The 12,573-nt window shown below is 38.2% G+C and overlaps 2 protein-coding genes across 4 annotated transcripts in view; both read right to left on the reverse strand.

Annotated features, from left to right (window-relative positions):
* The window catches only part of EMB2766 (structural constituent of nuclear pore), a 175,524-nt gene that overhangs the window by 52,547 nt on the left and 110,404 nt on the right, over positions 1-12,573 (reverse strand). The gene's annotated exons all lie outside the window — the stretch shown is intronic.
* On the reverse strand, positions 4,814-6,878 carry LOC149247639 (uncharacterized). The gene is made up of 4 exons (XM_089455915.1): positions 6,152-6,878; positions 5,668-6,047; positions 5,296-5,511; positions 4,814-5,169 (listed from the first exon to the last, which is right to left on the reverse strand). Exons 1-4 carry the CDS (start codon positions 6,874-6,876, stop codon positions 5,000-5,002), a joined length of 1,491 nt encoding a protein of 496 aa, XP_089312041.1. The 5' UTR covers positions 6,877-6,878; the 3' UTR covers positions 4,814-4,999.

Consider the following 12,573-nt stretch of genomic DNA (forward strand, 5'->3'; position numbering starts at 1 on the left):
TGCACCCTTGAGGAGCTTTGTTAATTGCCCTTATCATATCTTGCCAGTAAGAAGAGCAAACAACATTGAATGGGATACCACATGCATAAAAGTACCTAGCCACTCTGGAATCAGTTTCTTCTCTCTCTTGCACATTAACCAATTTAGCAATTCTGCCATCTTGAACTGAAGGGGATGCCCGTCTAGTATTTTTGGGTGCTGGTTGTTCATGTTGTTGAGTGGCACTGGCTCGCCTCTTTCTTGTTTCAACTACAATCCTTGGCTCAATGTTAGATGGAGCTTGAGGAGAGCTTGAATAAGCTCATCATGCCTTCTCTTAATAACATCTACCTCATCTTGCTCTCTTTGATCAGCCCTCCTTATCAATGGGTCTGTTGTTTTTGTGCAACCCACAACCCCCTGTCCTCCTCCATGCAAAAGATGTGCCTTCACTCTTGGGTAGGAGCCCTTGTACGAATTATTGCAAAAGATTACATCGCCATTCCCATGAGCCACCACCTCCACATTTTTTAAGCTTCTGAACATGCCTCCAAAGAGGATAATATTCATCCCTTGGGTTGGCCCTAGGGCTTGAACTTGCAGCTGCCAATGTTTTTAAACCGGAACCGGTGATCGGATCGGTCCACCTAATGAACCGGTTTACCGACCGGAACCGGTCTAACCGGGACTGGTTTGGTCAAAACGAACCAGTTTTAAAAAAATACATTAAATAATTAATTTTTAATGAAACAAAACTATTTTTAAGATGTAAAACCATGATTCCAAGCCAATAGAGACAAAATATGCAAAGTTTGCTCATTTATATACCATGTAAAGGTGAATTTATCAAAATGGCACCGAGTGCAATACATATCATCGACAAAATAGCAAAATACATAAGAAATGAGGCTCTAAATGGCCTATAAAGTCCAAAAACAATGTTGCAAGCTATGAGGCCATTGGCCTACTACAAGTCTACAGTGTACACATGATCAATCATCAAGTTCATCACCACTACTAGACACAGGATCATCATCAGGAGCTACATAGACATCATCTGGTTTAGAGTCTGAGGATGCCTCAACCTGATCTGCAACCTCGGTATCAATGCCACCAATGACAATAGAAGTGGACCTAATGGAAGCATGAGTTTGTCGACCTGCATGACTAGTGCCTTCCATTGGTTCTTTGCCTTTCCTTAATACCGCTACTGATCCTGGTTCTGATGCCACCACATAATCTGCTTCATCCCCCACTAAAGCCATGTCGATATCAAAATCAGCCTCAAACACAGGTTCTTCAGTCTCGTCCACCCATTCTGATGTTGGATCAATATCATCCAACACAATGGGATCTAGATCAGGGGTTTTTCTCATCATTTGGAGCTCTGATTGCATTTATTGTTTACCCCCAAACCATGAAATCCTGAAAACCATTAAGTCTGTTGAATTTTGAGTGAAATCTAAAATTCTAGTTTCTCCATATGAAATCCAATGAGGTCGAAACCACTCTCAAACATCCTGAGTCATTTCATGGTAATGTTAAAAATTTAAGTAAAAGGATGAAAATGAAAATTAAAGGAAATGTCACTTTTACTTTAAGAATTTAACATTACCATTAATTGCCAACATTGTTAGGGTTGAAACACCCTTAGTTCCCCCCCAAAACCCCTAAAACACAGTCAGAAATATGATTTTTTAACTTTACGGTGGGCATGCCTAAAACCGGCCGGTTTGATACAAACCGGCCGGTTTCGTCCTAAACCGGCCGGTTTTCACCGGTTAGGGCTAAAAAATGGCGAAATGCCCTGTCCAACCGGGTTTTTTGGCCGGTTCAGACCGGTAGCCTTGCTAACCGGCCGGTTTGACCGGTAACCGGTTTTTAAAAACGGTTTTGAAAACACTGGCAGCTGCACTTTGGTTGGGAGCCATTGCTGCAAAAATAAATAAATAAAAACAAATCTGTAAATAAAAATCGTTTTTCATATTTTTGGCAGCATAAACCCACGAAAATTTGAATAAATAGCAGGAAAAAACTAAGAAATGAATGTTGCTAATCCAAATTAATTTTATGTAGCTAAAGCTACCCCAAAATGCCAAAAAAGACAAAAGAAATATGGTTGTAGCTGAGCCAAAAAGCCAAGAATGCAATAGCCGGAAACTCTGCACTCCAAATCTGTTGCTGAAATCTCTTTCTCGTGCTGCTGAAATCTCCTTCTCTTGTTGATGAAATCTCCTTGGCTCGCTGTTGAAAACACCCTAGCTAAAACCTCTGCTCTCTTCCTCTCTTCTCCTTTGCTAAAATCGCTAGTCTCCAAGAGAAATGTTAAAATTGGCAACTAGGGCCAAACTCCATGTGGGTCATCTTATTCATGGCTAATAATATTTTTATTAGATTCCTCTCGTCGAGAGGTGTAGGATTGATTTAAAGATCATCCGATTCCAATAAGTATTTATGGAGATATGAATTTATTTTGATTATGGAATAATTATCAAGCCGACCAGCAACTCATGTAGGCTCAGAAGCCCAATAGTCGCATCTATTCAATCATCAAAATTTGTGTATAAATACAGGACTTTTCCTCATTTGCACTCACTCATCTCATCACATCTCTCTCTCTCTCTCCTGCGCAGAAAAGAGGCTCTTCTCCTACTGCGTAGAAAGAGAGTCTTCTCTCACATGTGTGGAAGGAAGACATAGAATTTAGGGCTGCAACTGCAGATCAGAAGTTTGACCAGCGTTGACCATCAGACTCTCTCAGAACTGCGTTGTAGGTGAATCTAGATTTCCTCTGAAGGCCACATTTTTTGGTGAAGGAATCAAGTCGATCCGATGGTCAGTTTGCGAGATATTGTCTGCCCTAGTTTAGGGTTGATCTAGGGTTTGTTGCTACTGATGTAAATCTTATTTATGTACTATTTCTCTCTATTGAATTATTGAAGATAAAAGAAGATTTGATCAAAGGGTTTCCCCATATTGGGGTTTGTCCCTGGCTAGCCACCACATCTTGTGTCTCTTGCCTTGGCTTGTTTTCTATCGATCATTTAATGTTCTATCTGCACTTTACTTTATGTACATGTGATTGCTAATCTGTGAATAATAATAAGAAAGATAATTAAACTGCTCTAAGCATAGAACATACCATAAATTAACATGGGATCAACGCTGAGGTGAAGACAAAGCCCGAGCAAGAGCAAGAGCAATCACCGAAGAAAAGATTGGCAAGGCTATCCTAAAAGAACTATGGGGTCCTCAACACTCTTCCCTGCCGAAGACAAGCTCCGTGAGAAGTCTGACTATCACGGATGGAAGACGTCTCTCGATCTAACCTTAGAAGAACAAGGAGTGTTGGATCATGTGAGAGGCAATATTGTTGAGCCTCCATCAAATGCACCCGTTGCTGCCAAGAAAAAATGGAAAACCGGTGAAGTCAAAACAAAGAAGATCATCCGGGACTCTATCGACAAGCGCTTGGTGGCCCACATCTCCGACCTGAACACCTCCAAGGAAATCTACGAAAGACTGGTGAGTTTATTTAAAGTTAATGATGCAAATCAAGTTTTGTTTCTTAGAAATACGCTGAAGGAAATTAAGAAGGGTAAAGATGAGAGCATGCAAGCATATTTCTTAAGAATCATTGAGATCAAGAACGATCTCCTATCTATTGGAGAAATTATTACTGATAGGGAAATTGCACTCTCAACCCTTGGAAGATTACCATCTGAATGGTACGTGTTCAGGACTACTCTTCTCAACAATAACGTAATTCCTGGTTTCGAGGAATTAATGGCAAGATGCATTCAAGAAGAAACAAGGATAGAAGAGCAAGATATGCCCATGCCTAAAGATCCTCATGTTGCCTTTTCTTCTCATGCTAAGAAAAGAAATAATTCCAGGACTAAATCAAAAAGAAAGGCTGGACCTAAGGGTGGAAGAAAAGGACGATGTTACATTTGCGATAAATCAGGTCACTACGCAAGGGAATCCCTGATAGAAGGAACTCTCACCGGGACGACGATCAAAATCCCTCTCATGGCAATCAAAGGAATGGCAAATCTAATAGCAGAGGTAAAAGTAGTGTTGGAAATCAAGGAAGAGGAAAATCATTCAAGAAGGCTAGAAATTCCAGGTATGAATCTAACACTGTTGACAATAGCACCTAATAAAGCCTCCTCCCAAAGAAAACCACCTAATAAAGCCTCCTCCCAAAGATGACAACTCCACTAGATTCTAGACAGCTCCAGCTAGCTCCAAGATGACATGTTGTTGCATGATTGTCCAAGCTCTCTTATGCTCACAAACACTAGAAATCATGTGTGCGACAAATAAGAGCATATGCATGCTTTTATGAGCTTAGCGGGGAAAATTTAGGAGGGAAACTACCCATGGTTTGAAAAAAAATCACCTCCATAACCACTTGTGTGTCCCATCCTCTAACTGAGCCATGAATTTACCTAAACAGGCCAATTTTTTATGGGTTCGGCCTGATAGGACCAGTTTGGTACCTAACCACTCCTCAATGACCCTTGGATCATATTTATTGCTCTAGTTAGCAAGCACAAGGGTCTAATCAACTAGCTTGGCCAATATCTGATTCAACTCGCTTGGTTTTAAAACTATGCCATTATCTTTAATAATAGTGATCTTATTCAAAAACCCAATGTTACCAGACACGGAATCGGCAATAAATCGGCGAGCCAAAAGAGCGAAAGTTTTAATCGGATCGGGAAAAAATCGGGAAAAAATCGGCAAATTCATTAAATAAAAATATACACATATATTGAATTAAAAAAACCATTTTTCATTAATATTGGATAAAGGTATGTCCAAACAATGCATAATATCAATAGATGTCCAAAATATCATGAATAAATAAGTATCTCATATATGTTATGAGTCCACACATGATCCAAAGCACTGAGTCTTGAGTCCTTAGAAGCATATGCTTCTAAAAGTTTACAAAAAAGTAAAAAACTGCATACTAATCAGAAAAAAATCAGCAACTAAGAGTCTAAGACTCTTAAGAGTGAGAACTAGAAGCAATTCCTCCCGCTCCTTCGCTTGCTTGACTCTCAAAGTTCTCCAAGTCATGAAGGCTGAAAAGAGGAGGCTCATCTAATTGAACCCATTCTGCCGCATTTGTAGCTTGCAAATCTAACTCTTCAAGGTCAATTGGTGAATGATCAATACCTGTCATTATCATGAGACATTGAAAATTGAAATGTGAATTAAAATTTCACTTTGAAGTTTGAACTTTAAACTTTTAAAGTACGAACTAGATTATGAAACCTTCAAATTCAAGCTCTCGAATCTCACCTTGTATTTGTTTGTTGCGAAGTCGTAGATTGTAATGGACAAATACAAGGTCATTCAAGCGCTTTTGTGTCAATCGGTTGCGCTTCTTAGAATGTATTTTCTCAAACATGCTCCAGTTGCGTTCACAACCTGAAGCACTGCATGCTTGGTTTAAGATTCGAATGGCAAATCTCTTCAAATCTGGCGTATCACTACCAAAGTTTTGCCACCAAAGACCTAGCAAGTGGTAAGGGTTTGTGAGTAGAAGACTAGAAGTACCAAATTAGTAAATAGTAAAAACTTAAAAAGAAAATAAAATTTAATAAAACATTTAACATACAAAATAAAGTTTAAACAAATTTAATGAATTGATGAAGCCTTCAAGCTGGGTACCTGGCAACATCTTTGACCTTTGTCTTATAGCACTGGTATAGGCAAACAATTTAGATGGTGTCCTATAATCTTGTAGTTGGGAAAAGACACGACTTTGTTGTTCTGGATCAGGGAAGCACCTTTCCAAGCATGTCATAAGTCCTCTGCCAACCTCCCCATCCTCATTAAATTTGCTCTTATCATAAAAATATTGTGGGTTTAAGAAGTACCCAGCAGCATGTAAGGGGGAATGCAATTGCCTATCCCAACGTGCATCTATAATGTCCCAAAGAGGCATATACTTTGTCTCATCATCCCCATATCTTCTTTTGATGGCCTCCTTTGCGAGATCCATCGCCTCATAAATGTAACCCATAGCGGGTTTGTCACCATCAACCATCCTGAAAGTTCAAGCATTCAAATTTAAAGAAATATGAAACATTGTAAATAAAAAGAAGCTTGAAATGAAATTTAAAAAATGAAAAAGTTAAAAGACTAAAAGTACCTGAGAACTCTAACAAGGGACTCCGTCACAGCAATAATCTCTTCAGCATCTTTCCAGAAGCCATCATTAAACACAAGTGCAGCAATTTCGATGCCTTCAGGGGTCTTGGAATGTTTAGATCCCATCCACTCAGGTCCCAAGAACATCCTCTTCAGATTTATCTTTTGCTCAGCCACAGATTGCAAAGATATGAAATTTGTTGCAAATCTAGTCACTGCAGGTCGAACAATTTCTTTACCTTCAGTGTATATTCTCATAGCGTTTAGGACAATAGTGTGGTTGTATAGGTATTTGGTTATGGATTTTGCCTTCTCCACAACCTCATGTATCCAATGAAGCTTATCAATGTCCTCAAGCATTAAATCTATGCAATGGGCAGCACAAGAGGTCCAAAAAATAGTGGGGTGCCTCATCTCAGAAAGTCTACCAGCAGCCATATAATTCGCTGCATTATCGGTGACAATTTGTACAACATTTTCTTCTCCCACTTCTTGAACGACTTCCTCCATCATTTCACAGATAAGTTGGGCAGTCTTAACCTTATCTGAAGCATCCACTGACTTGAGAAACATTGTGCCTGCGGGACAAGATACAAGGAAATTTATTAAAGTTCTATTCCTCTGATCTGTCCATCCATCACTCATGATGGTGCACCCTGTTTCTACCCATGATGAACGAAACTCAGCTAGCACAAGCATGACATCTTCAACACTCTCTAACAACATATCTGCCCTAAGGCTCTCTGATGTAGGGGCTTTGAACCCTGGACCTGCAACAGCAATTGCATCAATCATAGCTTGCCAATAAGGACTTCTGGCACAGTGGAAAGGTATGTCAGAATAGTACCAAAAGTTAGCAATGGCCTTCCTTGCCTGACTATGGATATTTTTTTTCCAACCAGTGCCATCCAAGGTAGGTTGGGAACCGGGTTTTGTGCGGGGAGCAAAAAAGGCGTTTATGTTTCCACCTCCAGTGTTCAAGAAAGGAGTTGAAGGACTGGCATGGCTTTGAGTTTGACTTGGCCTTGGAGGCATGTGTGGAAAACTTGGGAACGGCATTGAGGATTCAGCAGATTGAGGTGACATGGGGCTAGTGGCAGAAAAAGTATCAACTCCAACATTTCCTATTTCAGCAGTTTGCTTTGCTCTCTTGGCATTATGCTGCTCTAACATTTCAAGGGCCAAGGCTGCTTGGTGTTTGACATTGTCGTCAACCTTGTCGCAAATACCTATATCATGGCCAGTTATTTGTGCAAGGTGGAACTTGAACCTATAAATGCCTCCACTACATTTTGTTTTGCAAAATTTACAAAGGAGCCTGGGGTCTCCGGGAATCCTGTCACAATAAGCCCAAGCAAAGTCCTTCTCTCTCGGCATTGTTGTTGCTTTGAACTTGTGTTTAATTTGTGGCTTCTGTTAAGATTTGGAGTCCGGCTTCTATTTAATTTGTGGCTCCTGTGAAAGACAAGAAAAAATCAAATTTAAAAATCATCCAAAAATTTAAAATATGCTAGAAATTTAAAAAAGTAAATGAAGACAGATGGACAAAACACTCATATCTGTAACTCTGACTGGGTAGTATGGGTAGAGCATTGGTCATCTGTATATGGATCAAATTCTCATACATTTCACTCCTCTGGTGTGAACCAAGATAGTCATGAAAGAAGCCTTGTAGGCTTGTACAGTATTCACTGTTCAGGTTTTGCTGATAGAAATATGGTCTCTGTTGAAAGTTTGAAACTTGAATCAGCAGTGTATGGAATCATGGATCTGGTGTTAGGGAGTGTATTTCAATGACAGAGCATTCCTCACAGTGAAAGCATCCTATTGCAGATTCCAGAGTGGACAGTCATCAAACTTTGGACTCTGGACTCATTGGTATGATGAATGATCACAGTCTCGACATATTGGCACAGTATCTCAATTGTATGAGCAGTCTCTTGATTGAACATAAGCGTTGTTCCTTTTGTGATTTAATACACAGTTTGCTTGCTTTAAGATTATCAATCTCAGAGCTATGAATTCTCTGTGATGGGTTTATTGTCTCTGTGGATCTCTACTATATATATATATATATAGAGTCTGGCACTGAGGATATATTTATTATAAAGGAAGCTCGGATCATAACAGAGAGACAAAGGAAAATTCGGATCTGTCTCTGAGAATTTCGCATCACAGTTACAGTGAGAAGTTTGATGATTTTGTATGGGTAAGTTGTAACAGAAGTTTATAAATTTGGATCCTCTGCAATTTCGGTAAGTGATTCACTGATTACAGTGAACAGATTCACAGAACTCGGGCATCCCTGAAGACTTCGGTGATCATTATTCATTACAGTGACACAGTCATGAATCTTTACAGTGTGCACAGGAATGAAAGAAGCAAATGATCGTTGAAGTTTTGAGGAGTTAGAAACTTAGATCAAAGGAAGTCTACGTCGTAAGGACTCAAGACTCAGTGCGATACACGTAGACTCAGTGATACACGTATATCAAATCAAAATGCGATGCAAGCTACGGTAGCTACCGGTACCCAAGCCTCGGACAGTCGATTCAATAGATCAATGCTTCTTATTATTAATGCGCATTGCATACCTCACACTTAATCGCCAAACTGTGACCTGAGTTTCACTGACAGGGACTGTGCTTCGAAGTTCGAATGCGGCTTCGTCCAGGCTTCGTCGTTCGGCAGGGTGCTTCGAAGTTCGAATGCGGCTTCGTCCAGGCTTCGTCGTTCGGCAGGGAATGTGCTTCGAAGGCTGCGGGAATGCTATCAACGCAAAAGCGGCAATGTATCAGCGTTAAAACAGTTAAACAAGTCACGGGAATGTTATAAACGAAAACGCGGCAAACCGGAACCCGCGAAAACCCTATTCCAATTTGGCGGGACTCGTTAAAATCGCCGGAAATCGCAGAAATCGCATAAATCGCGAGTCAAACTCGCGTTGACCACGAGTTAAACTCGGTCAATGCGAGTTGACTCGCCCAGATTCGAAACGGGACTTTTAGCGGCCGATCCGACTTTCACTCGCGATTAATCGCCGGAATCGGCGATTCCTGTTTCATTGCAAAAACCATTAATCCCCACACATTATCCATGTACCATCCTCCTAAGTGCAAGAACAATCACAGATTCACATGGTGATGAACTCATTCAAATGTGGCCCTTATCTAGTAACCCTTGATATTACCTCTCAATTTCTTCATTTCAAAATAGGTAGTCCTTAACAAGACTTCATTAGACAAAACAAGGCCTTGTTGAAAATTAATGCAAATGTCAATGGTGCCATTACAAGGCATTCCTTAAATATCTTTGAATAGCTCAGTGACACAAATACTTAATTTCACTATGCAATACATCATTGCATAGTAGCAGTGAGGAGTGTGTTATGTAATTACAATTAAAATCTCCATTACTAGGTCACTTTATTATTAAACATTTACAATTCATCTAAGTTCCGGTACATCAATTTCCAAATATGACCATTACCTTTAACTCTAACAATAGTGATCTTATTCAAATGTTTTTGTCCCCACACATTCTCCATGTGCCATCTTACGAAGCACAAGAACAATCACAAATTCACATGGTGATGAACTAGATTGATTGTGGCCCTTGTTTAGCAACTCTTGATTTTACCCCTCAATTTCTTCATTTTCAAAAAGTGGTCCTTAACAAGACTTCATTGTACAGAACAACACCTTGTTGCAAATCAATATAATGCTCAATGGTGCAACTAGAAGGCATTCCCTAAGGATCTCCAAACGGCTTAAAGTAATAGGTCAATATGTCGTTCAAGTGCCTTCGTCCAACTAGCTTTTCTTTCCATGCAATATCTACATGTGGTCCCTATGCTCATCTGTGTCCCCAATCCCAAGCCCATGTACCCCAACAACTTAGGTTATTTGACATACATGACCATGATAGAGGTATAGATATACAATGAAATGGTAGCTTATTAATGCAATAATTGAAACATCAATGTAGGATTCCTTTATACATCATCTAACAAATTATTTAACTACTACATAAATTAACTTATACTTAACATGGGTTATTAACATTAATTATGACCCTTTCACATTAGGTCTCCAAACAACACTATGGAATGTTACCTCTAACACAAATCATGTAATAAATTACCTCTAACACGAATCATGTAATAAATTATTTAACTACTTCATCAATTAACATATACTTAATGCGAGTCATTAACATGTCCATGACCTTCTAACACTATATTCCTTGTAACACCTCATTGAGCACTACAACTCTAACACAAAGGAATAAGTTTATCCTCCACCTTGTATCTTCCTTAGAGCCCTATAAATCTAACTAAACTTTTTTAAATTGCTTTGCCTTAGTCTAGAAATTACAAATATATTAAATATTTGTTAGTAAATAAATTACAAAATAAAATGTATGCAATGTTAATCTTTGACTTTTGTTTGACCCATCATTCCATGATACACAAAAACTAAATGCATCAACTATCATTTTTCCATAAGATGAAATTGTCTTCTATCAATGCCTTTGTTATTTGTGTGATTTGATAACTCACACACTAGTTCTTGCACCTTTCACAAGTTCCACTTCTCTGAAACGAACAAGTTCGTCCTTCAAGTTAAATACTCTAGAAGACTAGAATATGAAAATATCCGTTAAGGGTACAAATATTATTATATATAAAATGTATGAAGAATGATCATACAATGAGAGTGAGGGTCCTGCATATATAGCCAGGTAAATACCCTTTCACGAAGAGTCATCTCTGTAGAGACATGCCTCTTTGTTTAATTAATTATTATTTAATTATATATTATTATGATTAATATTTCTTATCTATATTTATTACTTTTACATAATTTATGTTCATAACATTGCCTTCCCCTTCAAAAAGCTTTGTCCTCAAAGCTTGTCGATGAAAGGGTTTGATCTCTTTTTCTGTTACGAATATATTTTCGTCTTGGGACAATCATCTTTGACAATACAAGTTGATATGATCCTTGGAGTGATATATAAAATTGTCATACTGAGAACGAATCGGACCATCCTAGACTGATCTTTTGTGGAATCAAATTTTACGATAAATAGTCATAGTAGGACTAGATTCTACAAACTTCAGTAACCCTAGGAACATAAATTTGTCGTTTATGTTCTAAGTGATACTAGCAAGTCGATTGATTGGAAAGTTCGCTCTTGTGATTCGAGTGTTGATAAATACTTCTTCTGTTTGGACATTCCCTTATCATGTTCGTGGTTTTTTTTATTTCTTTCAAGCGTCGTTGTTCTTGAGTTGGCAGTTGAATCATCGTTTGGAATGTCCATCGTTTGAACTGCAACTTTTGCATGCGTCTCTACTTTAGTAGGGTTATCCTTTGCTTGAGTTATGATTTTGACTGGATCAGTATTTGTTCATTTTTCGTCAAACCAAATTGCTACCTCTGGAGAATTTGATGCTTCCTTTGCAACAATTTCTTCGAACCTATTCGTCAATGATTTCTTATCATCCTTTAGTTTTTTAATCTGTTTCAGCAAATTTTGGTTATGATTTTTGAGACGTAAGCATTCCTCATTTCCTAAGTCAACTTTATTTTGGCATTCAAGCATCTCGGTTTCAAACACTTTATTTGTTCTAATAATTTTTTGTTAACATCTTTTAAGCACAGATTTTCCTCTTCTTTCTCTCATAGACTTTTGTTGAATTTCTTGTCGAACCTTTCTTCTTCTTGTTCTAATTTGTGCTTCTTAGTTTTACACTTTTGACTTATGCAAGAATTTTTTGGATATGAACTTTTAAACAAGAATTTTTTTCGTTTTTATTGGATATAGCTTCCTCAAGCCCTTTTTGCTTCTCCGATATTAAGTTTTGATTCCTTTGAGGTATTAATTTTGTTACATCGTTAAAGTCTTCTTATGAGGACATTATCGATTTTGACTTCGTTGTCATGTCTCGAAATGTGATCATCTTTCCCTTATAAGAAAATATCATTTTTTCTATGTTTAACATGGACGCACCCAATTCTCTAAACCAAGTTTGACCCAAAATTATGCCAACCTCCATGTCATACATTTTTACAACATTAAATTGGGATGTGTACTCATAATGATATGTTGTTATTTGTAAATCATTAATTTCGTATTTATGTCCAGAAAGATCTGTTGTTTTGCCTACATTGGCATCTGAAATTAGCAGTCGATTCGTCAGATTAATATTTATGTAATTTTCTTCGTTGCTTGTACTAATAGTGATATTAACTCTTTTCCTTTGGATGGTGCCTCTTAATGTAATTAGTTTGCGATGTGCGATTAAAATATCCTTATAGGAAAATTGTCCTTCATCATTTTCGAATTAGGCTTCATTCACTTTTTTCTTCGAAAATGTTCTTTTTTAAAATAAGTGCCCTTTTATTTGATAAACTT

Source organism: Pinus tabuliformis, chromosome 7 (assembly GCF_031772625.1).
Source record: "Pinus tabuliformis cultivar Carrire ecotype Pingquan chromosome 7, CPIR1, whole genome shotgun sequence".
Lineage (NCBI taxonomy): Eukaryota > Viridiplantae > Streptophyta > Pinopsida > Pinales > Pinaceae > Pinus > Pinus tabuliformis.